Here is a 26,710-nt window from a genome sequence, read left to right as displayed (position 1 = left end):
ACATGAAATCAAATGTGTTTAGCCCAACCTGGTGTGGCAAATTGGTTGGTTTTTCCCCCAATCAATTCATCAGTATATATACAAAACTAAAATGCAATGAAATACAAGAAATGAAATCGGGCAGTACATTAATTATAAATTTGTAACAATACAATTAATAATTATACAATTGTAACAATACAAGAGTAATAATTATAGATTCGTGACAACACAAAAGCAAGCAAATAGACAAAACAAAACAATGTTGCCAATTGAGAACAGAGCACAAAGAACCAATGTAGTCAAAAGTGATTATATCATCAAAATGAAATGGACGTATAAAGTAAAACGAAATCAAATAGGTAAGGCCAACCTAATATGGCAGGTATGATGGCATTCCTCCCAACGAGCTGCCTCCTCCCTGCGACGTTCTAGGCAAAGCGGCAGATTGGCTCAACTGCGAAGTTTGATAGCCAGTTAATCCACCTTGCAGAGCTCCCGCCTGCGAACCGTAAAGCCCATGCACCCCGGCATTAACACTGCCCTCTCCAGCACCATAACCCCCAATGCTCGGGTGGGTTCCATAACCACTGCCAGAGCCCAGCGAAGACGGATTCAAGGAAGCCACCAGGGAAGGATTAATGGAACCAACAAGCCCCGTGTTCAAGCCACCAAAGTTCTGATTTTGACTAGCCAAAAAGGCAGCATTGAATCCCTGATTAAACGGAAATGCCCCGCCCAATAAACCCTGGGCCGCCGCGGCAGACCCTAGAATCGAACCCTTACCGTGGGTCAAAGCAAGATCATTAGGGTCCAGAGGCCCTGTAACCAAAGACGGCACATTACTCTTCTGCTTTTTATTCTCGGTGGCTCGCTTGCAATTCATGGCATGGCCATCAATAGTCTTGTTGGGCTCCTCCAGAGCCTTTCTGGCACCTTCCGCTGTCTTATAAATAAAAAGAGCATACCCTTTCGATTTTCCGGACTGCTTATCAAACCCTAGCGGCCCTTCTTCTATTTCCCCATACTTTACAAAATGCTTCAGAAGCTTATCAGCACTTACATCAGCAGGAACGGGACTCACATAAATTTTCCGTCCAACGAAGTCCTTCACTGGCTGGGGTGGCGTCGGGCCGGTGCAGGCCATCTGACAGTTGACCATCCTGCTGCCGATTTTCTTGGTGGGCTCCTTCAAAGACCTCTGCGCGGCGTCCATATGCTTGAAGGTAACGAAGCCGTAGCCCTTGCATTTCCCGGTGGCTTTGTCGTTGATGACTGTGCAGTCCTCAATCTCGCCGTGTTCGGCAAAGGACGCTTTCACGATGTCCGATGTGGCGTCCCAGCCGAGGCCGTGGACAAAGATTTTCCTGTGCGCGAGGTCTTTGTCTGCGAGCTTTCGAATGCTTTTCAGTGTGTTTGGTTTTTTCATGGCGGCCTCGCAAAGTATGGCGATGAGCTGATCTTTGCTAAAGGGCTCCAGCAGCTTTGTAATTTCTCCCTCCCCCTCGTCCCCATTGTTGTTCTGTTCACTTTCTTGTGGTTCGACTTTTACGGACGCTTGCTCTTGAACCTTTCGCTTCTTCGCCATGGCTGCTGCTCCTGGTTGAGGCTTTTACAAACCCTAGAAACCCTCCCCTGAAATATAGTGTATACAATGATGAATTCTAAGACGTATTTGAAGAAACGATGGGTTTCAAAGGATTTTTTCAAATGAAATTTTAACTACTTTATATATCTGTGGCGTTGGGCGTGATTAGGGCAAAAGTAGTGAAATGGTTAATGATTATATAGGGTAGAAATTTGTTTCCTTCGCCAAAGTGTGTGTTAGTAATTTTTAGTGGTTAAAAAGAAAATTAAAAAGAGGAATAGGTGAATCTCTTGACAATGGTCCCTCACAACATTATGCAAATCAGGATCAAATTCATGATCTAGGTTGTATAAAGGGGAACGGTTAGTTAAGGTTGCATCAATGTATGAGTTATGATGTATGAGGGCAATTATGTCGAGATGTGTATTATATTCACATAATGGATTGAAGCATATTTGTCAATAAAAAAAATTTGTGATTAAAATTGATGCTCGTCCATATAATATTACAACGACTCTTGAAAGCAACATTCTATTTTAATGTAATATGGAATATTTTCTTAAACTATACAATGATATAATCAATCTTATCCATGTACTCAAAATAAAAATCCATTTGTATCTTGGATTTAAAGCAAAGCTTAGAAGGCATGCAATATCATTCCATTTTTTTCACTAATTCGCTATCTCAACAAAGCTATTGTACATTTGACAATAGATAGGCTTGGTCTAAAGAGGTTCGGCATTGTAGAGAGAACAAGAATTTCAAACCGAGTATGATAACTATACATTGTTTTAGTGTTTGCATCTATCTTTATTTTGTGAGCTAAGTTTGCAAACAAAACAAAAATGTGAAATATTGAATGAACAAATTTGTGCATATATATGTTTTATTCATCAAACCTATTGTTTCGTATGTGACTCCATTGGGTAATTTATATGGTTGATGCATTTGTCTTGGGCTTTCCTTGCAAATTTAACACAATAATAGTATTTAATTATTTTGCCCTTTTTGTTTGTGTTCATTTAATTGCTTAGTTTCTTTGTTTAGGTGATAGGACCTACAAAACATGAGCAAACGTGAAAAAAGGGGCACAAGATAAAATGGGAAAGGATGATCTACATAAGTCACAGTTATTATAGAGGGTGTGGCTCCATAATCATGAGCAAAGTTAATCGTCAATCCTAATTAAGTATCAATTGTGTTATTTATCGATAATTTGCGTGGATAAAAGATTTGAGGTCTTCAGATTTTACCATTGTTCCTCCTTTATTCATCTATTAATCATTCTTTTTATTGTTAAATTTATATTCAGAGTTATAAAGTTTGTTTAGCAAATCTCTTTTATGTATATTATGCAATAATAGCAATATATGATAAGACATCTCTTGAGGCATTTTCACCAATAGTTTGCATGTTATGTATATGTTTTCACAATTTCCATGTATGTTTACCAAGGATGTTTACCAAGGTAGGTGCAACTAACCTTTGTAAGTGGTTCAAATGCTAGCAGATGAAATGACTAGTCATTGTTGACTATGGCATCCCAAACATCTTCTCTCCCAGGGATGATTGTCTTTATATTTTGGTTGTTTTTTACAATATTAGAAAATTATGTGTCTAAGTAGCTTAAAACTATTTCTTTTTCTAATTTAGGAGCACAAATTTCACCTTTATCCTTGCATGCAATAAGGAAAGGGTTTCCAAACTATTATTGCAAAAAGAAAGAGTTGATTGTAGTTTTTTGTGTCTTAAATCTATTTTTTAATTAAGATACTTTTAGGGAATTAAATTATTGTCCAATGCCCATTAGTAAAACAACCCACCTCAACATAAGAATAAACCAAAGCTTGAGAGAAAAAGGTTGCCCAATTTCATAGTCCTCTCACACCATTCATTTGATAACAAAAATAGCAAAACAAAAAGATAACAAAACCAAGCTTTTTTATAACAAGAGATGCATTTGCGTCAAGTTCGTGTCGGTGTTGTAATTGTTATGTATTGTTCTTGCAAATGCATTGGTTGTTTTGATGTTTATTTAATGTAGTTTTGAGAACTGTCAATTATCATTTTATGTCAATTGAGAAAAACATTTGTCAAAGACAAAAGTGAAATGGATAGTTAATGGACGTAATAGATTGTGTTTTAAAAAAATGTTGAGCATAAAACATGCAATCAGGAAATAAGAAGCCTTCGACAATCTATTAACACAGCCATGAGTATAGAACGTTTGTGAATAATTATATAAATGTACGTAATTTGTATTAATAATGGCAAACATGAACATATGTAATTGATATAGCAATATGTCATATGCTATAGAAATAGTAAATGACTCAAAGTTTAATAAGTTGTTGTGCAACTAAAATATGTAGTAGGTCCAATAACAAATCGTGATCGTAAATACTGATTTCATGCCACATGATTTTAGATAAGAGATAGTAGCAACCCAGGTTGTAGAGATTCGTGGTTATTTTTGTTTGTTTCCCACTTGCTTCCTACAAAGTTTGTGTTCGGGTAGCTCTCATAAACATTATTTGATTATATAGGCAATTGCAAAATGTAGAAACATATAAGTTGTAATCTAGAGCAATAGTAAACAACATATATACCTTTTCATCTAATGTTTTGGTTACTAATGAATGGAAGTGGCCTTGATAATAACATTGTTTTGATTTAATGTGAAATGCCCTGATGTTGATAAGTCCCACAACATAAAAATAATTATTGATTTTTCTTCAAGATACTCTTCATATGTTACGTTTTGCAGATCAGGTAACAATAACTGAATAACAGATTTATTAACAAAACAATGCATTGTTTGTTTTTTATCGACTATCAGAATGGTTTTCAAATGTAATGAATATATATAGTTGACTTGTTCATCACATATTGTCTTTCCTTCAAGTGTGTCATAATTATCAAAATTATAATTGTGTTTTGGGCAAAATACAAGAAATGGATTAGACATTGCATTCACCACTTTTAAAGTTCCACCGACCTACAACATATGTTAAAATATCATTGTTATTAGAAGGGATATGTTGTTTCATTGTAATTTTTGAAATTTTAAAATAATTTTGAAATAATTACCTCAAACGTTGATTGTAGTATTCGTTTTAATTTGTGTATTGTTCTTTTGTTTGTCAGATTGAAAATAAATGTTGATTGTGTGTTTTACAATAATTTTTTACATAATTATTGGAAATTCAATTATGTGCACTTGGTCCTCCATTGTTGTAAAATGGTGTGTCAAACTCGGATGAAGTTGTAGTTTTTTTTTAATAAAGAGGTAAAAACTTTATTGAAAATCAGACACAAGAATTACAAAGAGAACCAGAGCCCCGAGGCCCCAAAAAAGAACCACCAAACTAGCCCCAGGTCATCTAGCTTCATAACCATCCATGTCCTCAGTAAAAATCTTATGCAAGTCCTGACAGTAATCTGCAGAGAGATGCTCCCAACCTTCAACTTTCCAATCACTACCATGTTCTGAAGCCCACTTGGCCAAACAATCAGCTGCTCTATTTCATTCACGAGAGATGTGGATGAAAGACAGTTGCTCCATTAAAGAACTAATTTGGAGAATCTGCTGAACAATCCCTGCCAACTGCCACTGAATCTCACTCACCTTCTACTCAATCAACAAGTTAACAACATTATGTGAATCTGATTCACAAATTACCTTCCTTCGTCCCAACTCCCAAGCACGCTCTAGGGCATAGAGAATCGCAAATCCCTCCATAAAATTATTAGACTGCCACCTTTATGCACCGAAAAGAGGAAAACTACCTCCCCCATGCTATTCCTGCCAACACCACCAACTCCAGCATGGCCCGGGTTACCCCTAGATGAGTCATCGGTGTTAATATTGATAAACTCATCCTGAGGGGGTATCCACCTTCCCACCCTTTGCACCTTGTTCATAGCCCGTCTACCTCTCTTGACACAAGTTGAGGCAGGAGACAACTCCTACAGACCAAACCTACTCACAATGTCTGCCTCATCTCTACCCAGAGGAAAATTCACCTCACATTTAGCTTCCATTATCTCCCAGATCATAGCAATGATCCTATTCCAAACTTGCTTAACAAACAATCTGACATCACGAAAGATCCTCTTATTCCTCTCAAGCCAGATCTACCATAGAATGGAGATGGGCCCAATATACTAGACAGTCTGGAGGAAGGAGGACAAGATAGGAGGTCTGCCCAAACTGCTCCAGAATTCCACCAGAGAATCTGCATGGACACAAGGATGCTTCCACACCCCCCACCAATAATGCCAAATAAGCATAGAGAAGGGGCATCTTGTCATGCCCAAACTTTTGGGCAAAAACAGAACAACAAAATCTTTTTTTGACAACATAAACTCACAAAATAATCTACATTTAAAACGAAATCAATTAAGTTTTGTCTTAACTAAGGTGTAAATAGAAGTGTTTACTAAAGCTGGAATGATTAACTCTATCAATGAAGTGATAATATTTAATGAAGACTAATTATTCTCTAAGAGGGTCATCGCAATTTAATTAGTTAATTTAATCAACCTAATTAATTTGCCGCTAATTAAAGTCGAGGGATATTTAAATATCTCAATTGCATTTAAAACATTCAAGACCAAAAATAATGATAATACTATCTTAAATTTAAAATTAATTAATTGGGCGCATGCAAATTCATTATTTAAATTTAACCAATAAGGTTACAAATTCAATAATGTTATTTACCAAATAAATCTAATTTATACTATAGCCAATTTTAATTTCCCCTAGACCTTCAAATTTCGACTATTAAATAATTTGGCCAAAATTGGCCTCATAGGCTAAAAATTCGTATAAAATAATTAATAATCTTCATTTACCAATTTCCCCCAAATTAAATTTAACTTGACATCCACATTTAATTAAATACAAAAATTATCTATGAAATGTCCTTATTAATAATCCTTGATAAAATTACGTCAATAATTGTGATATTAGAACTATATTAAATTAATCCCCCGATTTAATTTCAGCTAAAAGTGAAAGGGGTCTAATTATTACTTAAGCACTCATTAATATTAATTAATGAAATAAAATCAATTTGGTTTCAACTTAACCTCTTATATATGGTGTTAAATTAAATAATCTAGCTATACTAACTAATTATAATACTACAACTTACACCAAAAACCCTAAATTTAAAAGTTATAATAAAAACTATAATTCAAATCTCTCTTTTATTTTTATATGCTAACCCTAACCCAAATATGGGCTAGGGTTGCATTACTAATATACTTTTATTATTTAAATGCTAACCCTAACCCGAAATTGGGTTAGGGTTGCATTTTTATCAATTAAAATTATTTTCTTTTCCCTTTGTTTTAGTCTCTAGGGTTCTTTTTTTTTTTTTTATTTTTTTTATTTTTTTATGTGTGTGTGTGTTTGGTGGAGGCGGCGGTCGAAATGGAGGCAAGGCGATGGTTTTGAAGGGGCGAAGGTCTGAGCTCGCAGGGCAAGAGGCTCCCCTGACACCACTGTGATTACCCACAGCGGCGACCGTGAGCCGACCACTGTGATTACCCACAGTGGCGGCCCTGTGCCGACCACTCTGGTTAACCACAATGGTGGCCCGTGCCGTCCACTATGTGTAAACATAATGGCGACACTGGTGACACCTTTCTGCATCGTCCACTGTGTGTAAACACAGTGGTCCGGCCCATGTGCCGTCCACTGTGTGTTAACACAGTGGTTCAGCCTCTAAGGAAAAAAAAAAAATTTTTGGTTATATATATATATATTTCTAGAGTTAGAATTTTTATCTCTTTTTTTTACATGCAGGAAGTAGCAAATTAGTGACAACATGTAACAGATACACATTCACTTCTTCTTTTTTTCTTTTGCAAAATGTGATCTAGTTAACATGCATACAAATATTCTTTTAGTTAGATTAAATAGATTTTTATTATGCATCATTAACAATATTATGACTGTCAGTTTTAACAGTTTGATAAATATATCAACCAGTTCATTTCCTCTTTTAAAATTAAACATAGATCTATTAGTAATTTTCTGGTTTTCTAAGTCTGTGTATGCATATATTTAAAAAAAAAAAAAACACATAACAACAGACTTTCTAAACTAACAGATTTATTTAATAGCATTTCTCTTCATTTTAACTTCTAATAGATAACTATAGGAAAGAGGTAAATTTAAATTTGTCTACTTTAGCTTTCTGTTCTTTTTTAAAGTAGAAAAATGACAGTAATAAATACAATAACAACAACATTTAAATAGTACAGAAAAACACTTAAAACATTATCATTTCATTTTCTGCATTTCTTTTTTTTCTTTATATAAATTACAGAGATAAATAGATGACAGATTTTAGTTAAAAGACAGCAGCACAATACATTTATTTTCCTTTGCAATTGATACAAAACGGAGTTAACCAAATGCACTCTTTTTTATTTATTTAAAATGATCCATACATCAATAAAATACATCTTAAGGCTCAGTCAATAATACAGATTCTAAATCATTTTACAATATATTTACAGTAGAAAAACTCTTTCCTTTCCCATCCTTTCTTTACAACAAATACAAAAATTACATTCTTTTTTTCTTTTCTTTTTGGAATTAAAATAAAATCAGCCACTCCTAGCTTTCCTTTGTTGGCATTTTTGATGTTCATGTTGTGATTGTCATTGATGGACACACACTTGCATTAAGATCCTCTTCATATGTGTGAGTTAGAGCACAACCGGTATTTGTTCCAACCGGTATGTTGTATTATAGTCTTTAGACTATTGATGTTTTGCAGAATGTGTTTATCGATCTGAAGCAGCATGTCGACCTCAAGTGGTTCATGGATACCAAGCTGTACGAGGGATTAAAGTGGCATAACACATTTTTACTAGTCTTCATTTTGACAAACCGGCAACCAATATTTTGTATGAACCGGTAATACTCTGTGATGAGTTACCAATCGACATTTTGTGATGAGTTACCATCCACCAATCGTTTGATGGTGCTTTTTGTGTCATGTTACCAGATATGTCAAGATGCATTGAACCTAGAAAATTGTATTGTAATCCTATTGGACCTACGTGAAATCAGATTCCTTTATAAGGACATCATGTCTAGGGTTCGAAGGTTGTTGTTGTTGAGGTTGATGTTGTTGCTAGGGTTCAAGGTAACTGAAGAGTTAGAGAGAGTATGAATGTGTAGAAGACTGAAGTAATGTTGTAATGCATTAAGATCGAGCTATCAAGGATCTAATCAAGCAATCTGTGCTATTTGCTAGATCACTTGTTGATTACTCACATCTTCGACAAGTCTGTAGCCCTTAACCGGGTAGGCCCAAAAGCCTCTTGTAAATCCTCTAACAAGGTGGTTCACATCTGTGGATCTAAAATCCTCTAGCAAGGTAGTCTTTAATCGGACTTATCTCCTAATAGAGATTGAGATTCCTAACAGGATCTGTTATGGTAAAGAACGTTGTAAGACCTTAACTGGTTTGGTTTCTATTCTGCAAATAGTTACTTGTGAGTCCCATTTCACCGTGGTTTTTCTCATTTGGGTTTCCACGTCAAAATCTCTTGTGTTATGGTGTTTGTGCTTCCGTGGGTGAATGCATTATTAGCTATTTGGTTTGCATGTTTGTTAACTGGTTTGTCTGCTAAATTGTTTTACCGGTTTACTGTCAGTCTTGCAAAGTGTTTAAGTGCAAATATTTTTGGTATACTAATTCACCACCCCCTCTTAGTATTCATCAATTGGTATCAAAGCCTACCTTTCTATAAGTTTAACCACTTGGAAAGAGATATGGGGGAATACACCTTGAGGGAACTTACTCAACGACTCACTCAGTCTGAGCAAGCCTATGATGAACTTATGGTCAAATACAAGGCATCTCAAGCAAAAAGGAGAGAACATGCAAAAATGCTGATGGAGCTATCTAAAAATAGTTCTGCAGATGAAGCAGACATGGAAGCCCTAATTGCAGAAGTAAACAAGTTGAATGAATCAAACTCCAACCTGAGAAAGGAGTTGGAAGGACTGACTATCTGGATGTGTCAAGAGCTTGAGAACCGGAGGAAAGCTGAAGATCTGGTGAAAGAAAGAGATCATGAGATCTCCAAGTTGAAACAAGAGATCAATGCCCTAACTGCTCAACTCCATGCTAGAAAAGTGGAAAAGGACGACATACAAGGTGAACTGAACAGTGTCATCTCTGAGAATGAAAACCTGATGGAAGCAAATGTTGCTATTTCCAAAGAACTCTCTGAGTCAAAGGAAATACTTGCTAAGTTCAACAAAAGTACTGTCAAGCTTGAGCAAAAGCTTGAATTTGCCAAACTGGTCAAGAATACCAATGGACTTGGTTATTTCGGTCATGAGGAAGGTGAGACCTCTGGTACAAATGTTGGAGCATCAAAGAAACAACTGACATCAAAGGATAAAGATAAGCAAAAGTTTAAACATGTTTGTTTTAACTATCTTAAAGAAGGACATACTGCAAATGTGTGTAGGAGTAAGGCTTACAACAATTTTCCTTATTTCCTAAATGATAAGCCTAGATCCTATAGATTCAATGGTAACTGTTATGCATGCAACAAGTATGGGCATAGAGCATTTGAATGCAGGTCTGTCATGAATGACACTGGAAGATATCCTCAGAGGACCCAAGGAGTTGGTCCTGAACCTTTTGAGAACCGAAATCACAACCGTTTTAATGTCTTCAATCATTAGCCAAGAAGTGGTGGCTATCAAACGGCAACCAGATGGAGAGCAAATTGTATGACCTGTCATGGTCATGGTCACACTGCTGCAACATGCAAAAAAAAGAATAGAAACATGAACAATGGACCTTGGAGAGCACCTAGATTGGTCTGCTATCACTGTAACGAATCGGGTCACATTGCCGGATTCTGTAGATCAAGAAAGAACATATCTGATGATATACCGGTCACTCCAGAAGGAGACATTGATGTTGACACCGTTCAAGTGGATATGAACAAAACCTGGAAGAAGAAACTAGTGGTGTTACAAGAGGAACCAGTTTCTGCACCTAGTGTGGAAATATCAAAACCGACAAACTAAGCCTCAGAAAAGCTTAGGAGGAGCAAACGACGAAATGTTTCTAACCCCTGGTTTACACCGGTAAAATACCTTAACCGGTATGTGATACCTGTCGCTTAGCAGAAGACCAAAAACGGTAAAAAGGCAAATTAGGGTTTACGCCCTAATAGAGGAGCATTAATGACGGTAGGTGAGAGATATGTTTAAAGGCATTTTTCAAATCATTTCTCGCTATTTGTTTTCGAGCGAAGAAAAAGTTTTTCAAAGAGCAGAGCGACGAAGAGGCGATTTGAGCTGAGATCTTGAGAAATTGACAAACTACGAAGGAGATTCAAATTCAAACTGCAAATGGTCAAGTGGAGAACACAAAGCAGTGATTCAGCAACCGACGAAGTGTGGAGTGAAGGAGAATCGGAAAGCCCTAAATTCACGTGTTTTAAAAAGGTATTTCTCGAAGTTCTTAAAGTTTCTATCATGGCTTCCGCATCTCATACCAGTTCTAGTGCATCTATTGAATCTGAAAGTTTTATTCAACGAAAGTCCAAGTATAATGCTCTATCACAAGTTCCAGCTGGTGTGATAGTAGAAGAGGGAATTTATGACTACATAGACTACAAGATTGAAGACCTAGGGTCTCTAGCTATCCACTCCCAGTTAGGTTTGTTTTGTGGCAAGGATAAGAAAATCAAACTGGATTATAATATCTTGGAGAAGAAGAAACTCCACAATGTTGTCTATTTCCTGGAAGATTTTACAGAAGATCACATAAGGATCATTTTGAGCAGAGTTCATGGTGACAAGATGTACCTGGAGAGGATGCATGATATTACGCCGCAGGCAATTCATGCAGTCACCAGTTTCTGCAACACTGGGGAAGTGTCAGCCCTAAGAACGGTAAGCAAAACTGAAATGGCCAAGCTCACCGGTTCGACGAGTGACTCATGAGGCATGACAGTAAATTCTATCAAGGATGATCTAGTGAAGTATGCGTGTATGATGATTGGATACCGGACATTCTCAGCCAACAAGATTAACTCTGTATCTGCTGCAGCAGTAAATGCCGCTTACCGGATGATAAAGGAGGATGCATTATTTGATCTGTGCACCGGTATGTAGAGACAACTCCTATTGAATCTGAAGGCGATCAAACAGGATAATGCACTTAGGTTTGAGTTTGGACAACTACTGGTTGGGTTGTTCTTCTATTTCCAAGGCTACTTCCTAGGAGTAGGAGATGTTCAGTGGTCTGGTGATCAACTAGTAACCAGGCAAATCAAGGAAAGCATTGAAGCACTTGGAACCGGTTACCTTGATATTCTGAACAAGTAATTTGATGAGTTTAGAAGGAAGATGAGCCAAAGAGTGAGGATATCAGGTGACATCGTCAAGAAATATGAAGACGATATCTGCTTCACCATCCAAGTAGATAAATGTATAATGGAGGCTGTTGAGCCTAGACAGGAAGAAGTAGAGCCAATGGGCTATGAGGTGATGTACGATATGGTAGAAGGGTATGCCTCTACCCTTATTGCCTCACTGCTTGATCCTAAGGCGAAGAGAACCGACACCTACCTAGAGAGGATAACACCAGTTGAGGAACCACCAACAAAGAAAGGAAAAGAACCTGCAGTAAAGAAGGCAAAGGCAGTGCCTGCAGCATCCGCACCGGTTACTACTGCGACTCCAAAAGTGACCAAGCGGTCACCAGCCAAAAAGAAACCAGAAGCAACACCAACTAAAGTCTTCGAGAGGAAAAGGAAGACAAAAAGCAACTCTCCGGAATCAGATGAAATTGTGTCTAAGGAGCAGCCCAAGAAGGCAAGACAGACAAGAAAGAAAACAAAGAATGAACCGACATCATCTGCACTGGTAAATATTGATATCTCCTCCTACAAACCTTTGACACATTGTCAAAGAACTATCAAAAACATTGGGAGAAAAGTATTGAATGATTCAATTGATTATTTTGATGACTTTAATGATGATGAAAAGGAGGCTGTGGAAAAAGAAATAATTCAATATTTATGTGTTAATGACCGGTCCCCTTCAGAAATTAGATCTGAAACACCGGATTTTTGTATAAGTCCTTAGACAATAAATGGCGCATTGCCATAGAGCAGGAACAGGAAATGAGAGAAAAAGTTTTTGCTGAACATTCTCCTGATGTATCAAATTCGGAACTGTTCGATGTGATGAACAAATACAAAGGTCTTTTCTTCATGAGAAGAAGAAGACTCCTGTTACTGGAAGGAAAAGGTAAGGAAGTGCTCAAGGATTCACACACTCGTGCTCTAGATTCTCTAAAGATGCATCGAGTGGCTGGAACCAACTGACAAGCTGAGAAAGAACCGGTTATATCCAAACTAGATGAAGCATTTGATGATGAAGGAAATCTGGTTGTTGAACCAATCGACACCATTGATGTCGATTCTTTGGACGCTGAGGATGTTACCCAAGAGATACCATTTGAGGCAATAGGATAGGAGCATTAGGTTGAATAGGAGAAGAAAGCTGAGGACAAACAAGAAGCGGCGAAGGAAGAGGCCGAGCAGAGGAAGAAGGATGAAGAAGAGAAGCATAAAAAGGAAGAAGAAGAGAAGCGGAAAAAGGATGAAGAGGAGAAAAAGAAGAAAGATGAAGAAGAGAAGAAGAAGAAGGAAGAAGAAGAAAAGAAGAAAAAGGATGAAGAGGATAAAAAAAAGAAAGATGAAGAGGAGAAGAAGAAGGAGGAAGAAGAAGAAAAGAAGAAAAAGAATGAAGAGGAGAAGAAGAAGAAGGAAGCAGAGAGGAAAAATAAGGAAGAAGAAGATAAGGAACAGGAGAAGCAAAAGGAAGTAGAAAAGAAAAAGGCTAAGGAAGACAAGGAAGCAGAGAAGAGGAGAGAAGCGGAGAAGAAGAAAGCGGAAGAGGACAAGGCAGGAGAAGTGGTGAAGAGCACTCGGATGGAGACTCCGAAGGCAACCGGGAGTCAAGCTAAACCAGCTGATCTCACCAGTCCTATAGATATCCAGTCTGCAAGTGAAACGGAGCTAATGCAGAGCATCAAGGTAGCTCAAGAGTGCCTTGAAATCATTCAACGAAAAAAGGAGCAGGATGTAATCCAAGTAGCTGTAGATACGCTTACCGGTTTGATACCCGGTACAAATCTTCCAAACACTGATTCATCACTAGCTAGACTTAAGCTCCTATGCACAGTAGTAGATGATCAGGTGCAGAGCCTTGAAGAGGCAGTAGAGGCTAATGTCAAGAAGGAGCATCAAAAATCTCTTAATATAGCTCTGGTGAAGAAGTTGAATGAGCTTCAAACTGAACTGAAGAAAGAACAAAAGGATATAAGGGATGCTTTGGATGAGGGAAATCTGCTACTTAGCAAAATCTATCAACCCCATCTGTTCTATGATGATGTGCTAGCTCAGAAGCAAAAGCTTCAAACAGACTTACAGTCCTACATGAGCACATTCAAGATGCCTTATGATTCCTTTGCAACTTATGGGCAAACCGTTCACCGGTTTCACATCCAGTCAGCCAAAATTGAGCAAGAGATCAACACACGGTCTAGAGATTTGCAGGAGCTACAACTGGTTCTACTCCCACGTCTGCAAATTCTTCAAAAGTGTTATCTGAACCTGGATGCCTTGACAGTTACACAGGAGATGAGCACAGTTGATGCCATGGAAGAACAGGTCTCCCGGATGCAAACAAAGAAAGAAGTAGCCACCTCCCTACTAGAGTCCTGGTCTCGATCGATGAAACAGTTCTTGCAGGACTATAAATCTGTTTTTGACAAGTATTACTCCTTGTTGTCATAAACTTTTATTATTTAATATCAAATGGAAACAGGGTTGTTCAGCGATACTTTGTCATTGTTGGCAAAGGGGGAGAAGTACTCTATCTATTTTGGAGAAGTATAGGGGAGAAGTATCTGGATTTAAAATTTTGCTATATGCTTTGATATATGCTCTGATATCTCAATGTTTATGCTCTATATGCAAAATTGTTATACATCATATTGTTAAAGGGATAGTGTATATGCTTAGGGAGAGCAATTTTGGTAATGGCATGTTTTTGTTGTAAAACACTTAGATGTCAAAATTTTATTTTCCTAAGTGTTGCCATTAATGCCAAAGGGGGAGATTGTTGGCATTTTTGATATTTATGTTGTGATTGTCATTGATGGACACACACTTGCATTAAGATCCTCTTCATATGTGTGAGCTAGAGCACAACCGATATTTGTTCCAACCGGTATGTTGTATTATAGTCTTTAGCCTATTGATGTTTTGCAGAATGTGTTTATCGATCTAAAGTGGCATGTCGACCTCAAGCAGTTCGTGGATACCAAGCGGTACGAGGGATTAAAGCAGCATAACACATTTTTACCAGTCTTCATTTTGACAAACCGATAACCGGTATTTTGTATGAACCGATAATACTCTATGATGAGTTACCAATCAACATTTTATGATGAGTTACCATCCACCGATCGTTTGATGGTGCTTTTTGTGTCATGTTACCAAACATGTCTAGATGCATTGAACCTAGGAAATTGTATTGTAATCCTATTGGACCTACATGAAATCAAATTCCTTTATAAGGACATCATGTCTAGGGTTCTAAGGTTGTTGTTGTTGAGGTTGATGTTGTTGCTAGGGTTCAAGGTAACTGAAGAGTTAGAGAGAGTATGAATGTGTAGAAGACTGAAGTAATGTTGTAATGCATTAAGATCGAGCTATCAAGGATCTAATCAAGCAATCTGTGCTATTTGCTAGATCACTTACTTGTTGATTACTCACATCTTCGACAAGTTTGTAGCCCTTAACCGAGTAGGCCCAAAAGCCTCTTGTAAATCCTCTAACAAGGTGGTTCACATCTGTGGATCTAAAATCCTCTAGCAAGGTAGTCTTTAATCGGACTTATCTCCTAACAGAGATTGAGATTCCTAACATGATCTGTTATGGTAAAGAACGTTGTAAGACCTTAACCGATCTGGTTTCTATTCTGCAGATAGTTACTTGTGAGTCCCATCTCACCGTGGTTTTTCCCATTTGGGTTTCCATGTCAAAATCTCTTGTGTTATGGTGTTTGTGTTTTTGTGGGTGAATGCATTATTAGCTATTTGGTTTGCATGTTTGTTAACCGGTTTGTCTGCTAAATAGGCCTAGGCTTGATTCTCCATAATGTTTCCATGGTCGCATGGATAATTTTCCTGTGCATCTCAATTACACATTAGTACTTCCCAATAGCCTCATATAATATTAAACACATAATAAGAATACAAATCAATCACTCTGCATCAATTGACATCATACAAATCAATTTACCATATAACAAGGCAAATCCACCTAAGCAATTATCATAATCCTCATAAATTTAATCCATTCATAAGATATGCATCATATTTCTAACATCATAATAAAGTCCTGCAAATCAAATAATGACATACACCATCTCAATGCTATCCTATTCTATAATCTTATACAATTCTATATCCACAATGCATAGAAATGAAGCATCAATATATCAATGTTATCCAATTCCTGGGATCATATAAAGTTCTATATCCATAATACATAAAAATAAGGCATCCATAATAGTTCCAACATGAAAATCACTGAAATGCTAGGATGGATCGGGGTAGGGCCTCACACCCTCCCCCTCTAGGCATGAACTTCCTCCTGGAGTTCATCAAAAAGATGAGGGTATTGTGATCTCATACATGTTGCATCCTCCCATGAAGTTGTAACCTCATCATAGCAATCCCACTGGACCCTAACATGGTCCAGCTCTTGACCTCGAAGGGCCAACGTCCGGTGAGCCAAAATGCGAATGGGCTCCAAAGCTAGCTACCCGTCTGACTCCACCTGCAAGGCATCCCAATCTAAAATATGAGATTTATCATAGATATACTTCCTCAAAACTGATACATGAAACACATCGTGGATGCGTGACAAGCTAGGTGGCAAAACTAGGTGATAAGCAACTGGTCTTATCCTCTCAAGGGTCTCAAATGGTCCGACAAAGCGAGGTGTGAGCTTAGAACCCTTTTCATAACAGATTGGACTCTTATGCGACCGCACTCTCAGGAAAACTTTGTCCTCGACCATGTAACTTCGGTCTATCCTCTTTGCATCTGCATACTTCTTCTGCCTATCCTATGCCTCTCTAAGGCGTTGTCTAATCAAAATTACCTGTTGCTCCATATCAGTAACCATCTCAGGACCTATGGCCACTCTATCCTCAATACGGTCCCAACTTAGAGGTGTCCTGAAAGGTCTGCCATGCAAAGCCTGAAAAGGTGGCATCCCCAAAGAAGTGTGATGCCCATTATTATAGGCAAACTCTACTAAAGGAAGGTGCTCCTCCCATATGGTTTGATGATCCATGATGTACATGCGGAGCATATCCTCTAACACCGGGTTAACCCGCTCTATCTGTCCATCTGTTTTCGGGTGATAGGCTGTGTTGAAATTGAGCTTGGTGCCCATTGCTGCCTGTAATGCCTTCCAAAAGGAAGAAGTGAAGAGGGAATCCCTATCAGAAATAATCTTGCGTGGAACGCCATGAAGCCTGACAATGTCTCGCAAGAACACCTGTGCCACTGTTGGTGTTGTGAAGGTAGTCTGGACTGGTGAGAAGTGGGCCACTTTGGTCAACTTGTCAATTGTCAGCAAGATAGCATCATGGCGACAGGATGACACGGGAAGACCAATGATGAAAACCATGGATATAGTATCCCACTTCCACTTTGGTATAGCATGGGACTAGAGCAACCCACCAGGATGGCGATGCTCTGCCTTGACTCTCTGACACTCAAGGCATCGGGCTACTAACTCAACAATAAACTGCCACATACCTGGCCAACGATATAACTGCCTCAAGTCTGCATGCATCTTCTTAACCCCGAGATGTGTTACATAAGGAGCTCTATGAGCCTCCATGACAATGAACTCTCGCAATCCCCCAGGAGAAGGTACATAGATGCGCCCTCTATGGCGTAATAGTCCATCGGACTCTAAAGAATAATCGACATACTTCCCCTCCAGGGTCTCTTGTGATCTAATTACTTGACAAACCTCTAGATACCATCCATCCTTTGGTAACCGCTACAATATATGATCTCTCAAATCCGTGCTCATAGATGTGGAGTACACCTCATGACGTCTCCTACTCAAGGCATCTGCAACCAGGTTCTCTTTCCCCTTGATGTAGTGGACATCAAAATCATACTCGCATAGAAACTCCATCCATCTCCTCCGACGAACATTAATATTAGGCTGGGTGAAGATGTACTGCAAACTCTGATGGTTTGAATGAAGCTCGAAATGATGATCCAAAAGGAAGTGTCTTCACCTCACAAGTGCATGCACTACTGCTGCAAGCTCAAGGTCATGTGTAGGGTAGTTAAGCTCATGAGTCTTAAGCTTCCTAGACTCATAAGCTATAACTCGACCCTCCTGCATATGGACTGCTCCTAATTCTTCCAAAGAAGCATCTATGCATACCATGAAATCAATAGTGGGGTCTGGCACAATGAGGATAGGTGCACTAGTGAGTTCTCTTTTCAGATCCTGAAAAGCCCTCTCACACCTCTCTGTCCACTCGAATTTCTTTCCCTTTCACTGGAGGGATGTAATGGGATGTGCAACTCTAGAAAATCCCTCAACGAAGGGTCTGTAGTAGCCTGCTAGACCCATGAAGCTCCCGACCTCTGTCACACTAGTTGGCACTAGCCAATCCATAATAGCTCTAATCTTTGATGGGTCAACTGAGATCCCATCACCATATATAACATGCCCAAGGTACTCGACCTTTGATCTAAAGAAAGCACACTTCAACAAACTATTGTACAACTGATTGTCCCTCAAACACTGTAAAACCTGCCTCAAATGCTCCTCGTGCTCCTTCTCATTCCGAGAATATATCAATATGTCATCGAGGAACATAATCACAAATCGGTCGAGGAAAGTGCAGAATACCCCATTCATGAGACTCATGAATATAGCTAGAGCATTCGTAAGACCTAATGGGACCACAGTGAACTCATAGTGGCCATATCTGGTACGAAACACGGTCTTGTGGATATCACTCTCCACAATCCTCAACTGATGATACCCTGACTTCAGATCTATTTTGGAAAACATTTTAGCACCCTGAGGTTGATCAAACAAATCATCGATCTTGGGAAAGGGATAACGGTTCTTGATGGTTATTTTGTTCAGTTGCCTGTAATCCATGCATAACCGAAGGGACCTGTCCTTCTTCTTCACGAAGATGACTGGTGTGCCCCAAGGGGAGACACTAGGACGAATGTGACCCTTCTCTAAGAGTTCCTTTAGCTGCATCTTGAGCTCATTAAGCTCATGTGTGGTCATCCTATAAGGTGCTCTCGAAACTGGCTCGACTCCTGGTACAAGATCTATGTGGAAGTCAATCTCTATGCTAGGTGGCATACCAGGTAACTCGGCTGGAAACACATCTGCAAACTCCTCAAGGATGGGATGATCATCTAGGGAAGGCTCTTTCTCATTTTCTTCCTCTCTATCACTGATGGTGATAGCAAACAACTGACATCCCTTTCGCATGCTCTGCTTAAGCTACATAGCGAAAATCATACAAAGAGACACGGGCCTCTGAATCCCAGTGATTACTATGGGAGCACCATGATCATCCTCACACTCGATCTTTTTCAGGCAATAATCCATCTTGGCTTTGTGGGGGTAAAGCCAATCCATGCCAAGTATGATGCCATGAGATCCGAGTGGTGTAACTCTAAGGTCTACTAAGGTGGTGGTATTACAAATCTGGAGCTGACATCCCCTAACCTCTGAATCCACTAACACTCTAGCCCCCGAAGCTAACTCCACTTCCCAACTGACACCTTGCCTAACTACCACTAGCCCGCAACGCTCCACAACCAATGGAGATATAAAGGAGTCAGTAGCTCCTGAGTCAAACAATGTAGAAATACTGATACCTCTGATCATACTCGCAACCTCAATAATTGTGGCTTGGTGCTCTACCTGGTGGTTGTCAACCGCTGCGAAGACCCTATGGGACTTTCCCACATCTCCAACTATAGGCTCTGATGCTACCATCCTCTGACTACCTGCCATCTAACCCTGTAGACACTCTCTCGCCATGTGCCCCATGGCTCCACATGTGAAACAAGCACCGTGTGCCTGAAACTATGTGCCCTGAGGCCTAGAGAAAGGTTGCCCACCTGTTATGCTCAAACCACTATATCCACCCTTAGAGGACTGTTGAGTCTGTGTCGGAGGTGTGTAAGTACCCTGTGCTCTCTGGTCGCGCCTAGGACCTTGTGAATGCCACTGCTTGGGCTTGGAGCCCTGCTGTCCCTGAGGGGGCCTCTGCCTCTAATTTTGTTGTGACTGCTATGGAGGAGGGGGTTTAAAGGACCCCGATGCATTTCTGTGGTTGCCTTTCCAGTGGGGTTTCTGAAACCCGAAAGACTGGGGTGTCGGGTTTCGGTTCTGAAATCGATCCCTCGTGTCTTGTGGCCTGACTTGAATCTCCTCTGCTATCAAGGCCTTCTCCACGACAACCCGAAGGTTTCCTAGAGTGGCCATCCTCATTGGTCCTGCTATCCCGACATTCAGTCCCCTGATAAAACAATTGACGAGAAGCTTCTCGTCCTTCAGGTAATCCACATACGGTAGGAGCTCAATGAACTTACTTTCGTACTGGGTCATTGAGATACCCTTCTGTTGGAGGTCGTGGAACTCATCTATCCTACGCTGCCTGAAGTGCTCGGACATGTATCTCTCCCTAAACCTCTTTGTAAAGATCTCCCATGTGAGGGTGTCTGCAACTAGGCCACACTTGTATTCCTCCTGTCTCCACCATGTGGAGGTCGTCCCTCTCAAAAGGTAGACTGCTACTTGTGCCTTCAGATTGCTTTCGTAAGAACGCAATGCAAAGCACCAATCTAGGCTCAAAAGCCAAGCCTCAACTTCTACTCCGTCGGTAGATCCCCCAAAAGATGGTGGCTGGAGGCGCAAAACCTCTATGATCAGATCCTCTAGATCTCGACGTGCCTCTCAATATAAACAAGTGCGGCTACTGGAGGTGGTCCGGGTAGATGAACGGACTCAGGCTCATGCTCAGCCTGGCTCTCTAAGGGATTAGGAGGTGGAATCCTACTCTGTTCCCTAACTGTTGATCTATGGCTCCCTGAGTTCTGGTTTTCTGCATGACGGTCGATTGCTGGAAGCCTATCCTGAACTATCCCAATCAGGTTTTGAAGCGCTAATAAGATGTCTTGGTTTGGGTCAACCAGTGGTTCGGGAGGAGCCTCTGGGTTCCCTTCTGGAACCGGTTCCTCCCTATCAACATCCTCGCGTGCCATATGTGTACGCCTAGGACCCCTTTCGCGCTTGCAAGCTTGTTGCGTAGTCATAGGCATCCTTATGAGAAAGTAAAATAAAATAAAATAAAAAAATAATTTTGGAGGAAAAAATTAATTAATTAAATAATTAAAGCGAAATGTAATGGAGAAAGGTTCCTAGTGTTGGAAACCTTGCTCTGATACCAAAATGTCATGCCCAATCTTTTGGGCAAAAACAAAACAATAAAATCTTTTTTGACAACATAAACTCACAAAATAATCTACATTTAAAACAAAATCAATTAAGTTTTGTCTTAACTAAGGCATAAATATAAGTGTTTACTAAAGCTGGAATGATTAACTCCATCAATGAAGTGATAATATTTAATGAAGACTAATTATTCCCTAAGAGGGTCATCGCAATTTAATTAGTTAATTTAATCAACCTAATTAATTTGCCGCTAATTAAACTCGAGGGATATTTAAATATCTCAATTTCATTTAAAACATTCCAGACAAAAAAAAATGATAATGCTATCTTAAATTTAAAATTAATTAATTGGGCGCATGCAAATTCATTATTTAAATTTAACCAACAAGGTTACAAATTCTATAATGTTATTTGCTAAATAAATCTAATTTATACTATAGCCAATTTTAATTTCCCCTAGACCTTCAAATTTCGACTATTAAATAATTTGGCCAAAATTGGCCTCATAGGCTAAAAATTCGTATAAAATAATTAATAATCTTTATTTACCAATTTCTCCAAATTAAATTTAACTTGACGTCCACATTTAATTAAATACAAAAATTGTCTATGAAATATCCTTATTAATAATCCTTGATAAAATTACGTCAATAATATCGATATTAGAACTATATAAAATTAATCCCCCAATTTAATTTCAACTAAAAGTGAAAGGGGTCTAATTATTACTTAAGCGTTCATTAATATGTATTAATAAAATAAAATCAATTTGGTTTCAACTTAATCTCATATATATATATATATGGTGTTAAATTAAATAATCCAACTATACCAACTAATTATAATACTACAACTTACACCAAAAACCCTAAATTTAAAAGTTATAATAAAAACTATTATTTAAATCTCTCTTTTATTTTTATATGGTAACCCTAACCTAAATATGGGCTAAGGTTGCATTACTAATATACTTTTATTATTTAAATGCTAACCCTGACCCAAAATTGGGTTAGGGTTGCATTTTTATCAATTAAAATTCTTTTCTTTTCCCTTTGTTTTAGTCTCTAGGATTTTTTTTTTTTTTTTTTTTTTTGTGTGTGTGTGTGTGTTGCAGGGTGCGGTGGAGGCGGCGACCATGGAGGCAGTGGTCGAAATGGAGGCAGGGCGGCGGTTTTGAAGGGGCGGAGGTCCGAGCTCGCAGGGCGGGAGGCTCCCTAGACGCCACTGTGATTACCCACAACAGCGACCGTGAGCCATCCACTATGGTTACCCACAGTGGCAGCCCGTGCTGTCCACTATGTTTACCCACAGTGGCGACACCTTTCTGCGTTGTCCACTGTGTGTAAACACAGTGGTCCAGCCCGTGTGTCGTCCACTGTGTGTTAACACAGTGGTTCGGCCTCTAAGGAAAGAATTCTTTTTTTTTGTTATATATATATATAACGTCCTAAAATTGTGACACTTGCAATTTCGACTGCATTTCGGTCTTCACGATGGCGACGCAACACGGAACCTGAATGGAGACCCCAAAACTTGTCCACGACACCAAAAACTGCATTTTCAAGCACCCTGGCCTGAACCTCGTTTGCACCTTGCTGTCCCGGGAGGTGGGACCAGAGCGCCCAGCGCCCTGGTCCCTGGCCCTATTTTGGGCCCGGTCTCCTATGGGACTTCGGGTCTTTTTGTTTGCAAATTGGAAATTAATGTTTCCTGGTTGGCCCAAGGTCGGAAAAATCAGTCTATTAACCCTAATTGGCAAGTATATAAATGGCATTTTCCTTTCCCATTTGGGTAGATGAAAAAAAGAAGGATATATGTGTACAAGCGTGGAAACTATACTCAAGCACTCAAGCATTCAAACATTCTTTCAAGCAATTGATCATTCTAAGTCTCCATTCAAGGCTAAGTGTTGCATTCAAGACAAGGATTCAACCATTGAAGAGGAGATCACTTACTACATACTACTACAACATACAACATACAACATCTATACCTTCGCACATAAGGATACAAACATCCTTACAACAAGGTATTAGTACTTGTTTTACATTACAGATATTTACATTTACAGCATTGCTCATTTCTTGGTTAATTCCAAAACCGGGGTTTGACCTAAAGGCAAACCCCTAATCCCTAACCCCTCAATCGTCTTCGCTTTTCTGTGTGTAGGTTGCAGGTACGCGACTGAAATTGAAGATTTGGAATCCTTGTGAAGAGACGAACAAATCCCCCTTCGTTTCGCGGATTTTTCGGAGGACCGTGGCGCTCGGGCGCCATCGTCCCGGCAACTTTCGCTCAAATTTACAGGATAGCGCCGTATCGACATTTTACTGCTAATTCCAGGTCCGCAGCTTCATCCTATATCCCTAACTCAGTTTATAAGCGAGTCTTTCTCACTTTCTATGCATTCCTAGCTTAATTCTTCTATGCACATTCTTTACAAAAGAGGGTAGCCTTGCTGTCTTAACCCTTGAAACTCATTTAGCATCCAATCTTGCATTGCGTGGGATTGGATCTTGTGGGTTTCAACCCCTCTTTTGAATGTAAAGTCTCCCAAGTGAAAACCATCAACCCTAGCAATCTCCCTTCTCTCTCCTTGGAGTTGGAAGAGGGGAGAGCAACTAGGGTTTGACCGATTTTCCGCTTTACATTTTGGTGAACCGGACTTGAACATCCTTTCTGATTATTCTTGGTTAGATCTGAAAATTGGATTCCTTAATTGCATTTCCATGTTTGATCTTTTGCAAAATTTTAGAGGTTAATTGCATAAAAACCCTAAATTTTCTTTTTGAAAATTAAACTTGTGAAATATTTAATTGTTAATGCTTGTTTCAGATCTGCCCTTCTATTACAAATTATCAATTCATATTTGTGCTTTAATTTTGAAAATTAAGTGGTTAAGTGTCAAAACCCTAATTTTTGAAACCCTCTTGATTCAACCTTTGTCTGACAATTTCACTGATTAAAACATCTCCAAATCAGCTGTAACTTTGGATTCCGCAATAAAATCACAATATCTTTCATCCCTGAAAATTTGGAAAAAAGTTGCGAGGACCGTGTGCACTCCGAGCGCCATCGTCCCCGACATTTTTTCTGAAATTTCGGGAGCTAGATCTTACTGTATTTTCCTGCTAAAATCCAGAATTTTGGCTGATTTTATCAATTATAACACTTTCAAAATTAAAGTCAAAGTTGGTCTAGGGATTGCTTGGATTAACGCTTCTAATCATTCAAAAATCATTGAAATTGAAATTTTGTGTCAAAATTGTGTTCTTACTGTCCTAAATCTGAAAAGTGTGTTTGCATTCATTCGAAATTTCAGTGCTTTATTCAAATTCTTGCAATTTGTGACTTTTGAAATTAAGTGCTTAATTACAACAACTTTAATTTCCACTTTCAAAATTGAATTTTGCATGAAATTGAATCAATTTTCAAATTTCAAAACTTGCATTGCTTTTGGTATTCCCTCTAAAATCATAAAATTCAAAATTTCAGTTTTCCTCTCTTTTTCAAAATTCAAATTTTTGCATTTTTCGACAATCTTGGTAGGGTTCAATTTCGAGATTGCAACTTTAATTTGGCCTATCTACAGATCGTAAAACCACTCAATTTTTTCAGATTAGCTTTAAAATCATCATAACTTTCATTCCTGCAAATTTCGAAAAAAGTTGCCAGGACCGTGTGTACTCCGAAGCGCCACGGTCCCTGACATTTTTTCTGAAATTTCGGGAGATTGTCCTGATTATATTTAACAGCTTAAATCCAGAAGATTGGCTGATTTTACTGAAATTTGCTACCTCTAAAATTCAAAATTTTCTCTCCCTCTCTAGTGCATGAGTTTTACAACAATAAGCCCTACTTACACTATTCCCGTTAGACGAAGCCGTAGAATTAAGTCTTTCCGAGGTTTAACTACTGAGGAGATGGAACCTAATTTGAATAGCCTTTTTAACGAGGACATGGGTAATTCCTCTAATCCTCCTAATGATGAAGAAGCTCTCCATGAGGTTTCTGAAGAACAACTTTCAAAATTGGATAACCAATTTGACGATTTTCGACAATGGATGTCTCAAGAATACCCCGATAGTCAAGCTCTTCCTTTAATTGAGGGTCTAAAACATATGCTTCAAAGTGATAAGAATGGAATTGATATTTTGCGTGGTATTGCACACATTGTGGATTCGAATGTGATGCCTATGAAGGGTTGTGCCGAAACTTTGGGTTATACACAACCTCCTACTCAAGTCAATCATTCTATTCCTCTGACGACTCCTATTGCTAGCATACCTACCTTTACATCAAACATAATGACTACTTCTATACAAGACATTTCTCCTATGATAACCAGTCATGGGGGCAATCCTTCAATTAACCCTCTTCCTTCATTCAATCCGATTTCTTCATTCACTCCTTCAATGAGTGTCCCTATTATATCTCCACAAATGAACATGACGCAAGGGGGCAATTCATTCAATCATTCCATTCTTCCTTGTAGTGTTCCTCCTGTCCAATCATCTCCTATGACTAATTATCATAGAGTCCCACCACCTTACTCTTTACCTTCTTTCAATAACATAACACCTCCATCTCAATCTAACACATCTAATATGAATTCTTCAACTGAAGCGACCATTAACAATCTTGCACAAACTGTCTCTTCTTTACAGCAACAAATTGCCTCTATGAATCAATCTAAGTTTAGTGTGCCCACATTTGATGTTGCGAGCCCACTTTCTCTTGACATTGTTCGAGCTATTCCCCCTAAACATGTCGAAATCCCGCATTTGGAGCTTTATAATGGTAAAGGAGATCCTCTAACACATGTTAAGACTTTTCAAACAATCTGTATTGATTTTGCTTATGACCAAAGGTTGCTTGCAAAACTGTTTACTAGAACATTAAGAGACAAAGCCCTACAATGGTATTGCTCGTTGCCTTCTTATTCTATTACTTCTTTCGAACAACTTGCAAATGCTTTCATTCAACAATTTCAAAACAATATAAGTCCTAAAGTTACTTTGATTGATTTAATGCATTGTAAACAAGGTGTTAAAGAAAAAGTGACTGATTTCATTGGTAGATATAAGCATTTGTATGCTCAAATTTCTTTTCCAGTGCCTGACAATGATATTCAAAGAATCTTTATTGCTAATTTACAAAAACATATTCGAGACAAACTTCTGTTTTCTGAGTTTACTTCTTTCCAACAGTTGTGTGCAACTCTTCACAATTATCAACTGACTGTGAGTCAAATGGAACAATCACATCCTATGGCTCCGAGTGATAAGGGTGATAGTAGTCAACAACCATTTGGAAAGTTTAAACCGAACAGAGATTCCATCAAATTCAATGAAAACATCATCAACAACAATGTGAATGCAGCATCAGGTGTGCCTCCTATTTCTAAATTTTTCAAGAAAGAAAGAAAGTATACTCCTTTGAATGAATCATTGCATAGTATTATGAATAAGTTATTAGAACAAAATGTGCTTACTCTTCCTCCTATAAGGCAAATTGATCCTA

General features: G+C 38.7%; 1 protein-coding gene across 1 annotated transcript in view; it reads right to left on the bottom strand.

Annotated features, from left to right (window-relative positions):
• Positions 1-1,730, bottom strand: part of LOC131036353 (UBP1-associated protein 2B) — a 44,317-nt gene extending 42,587 nt beyond the window's left edge. Inside the window, exon 1 of the mRNA XM_057968218.2 lies at positions 353-1,730. Within this exon, the coding sequence (XP_057824201.2) occupies positions 353-1,567 (1,215 nt within the window). The 5' untranslated portion in view covers positions 1,568-1,730. The remainder of the gene's footprint in view (positions 1-352) is intronic.
• Between the last annotated feature and the right edge of the window lie 24,980 nt (positions 1,731-26,710).

Source organism: Cryptomeria japonica, chromosome 10 (genome assembly GCF_030272615.1).
Source record: "Cryptomeria japonica chromosome 10, Sugi_1.0, whole genome shotgun sequence".
NCBI classification, from domain to species: domain Eukaryota; kingdom Viridiplantae; phylum Streptophyta; class Pinopsida; order Cupressales; family Cupressaceae; genus Cryptomeria; species Cryptomeria japonica.
The sequence above is the reverse complement of the archived record's forward strand: the minus strand, read 5'-3'. Positions and strand labels throughout refer to the sequence as shown.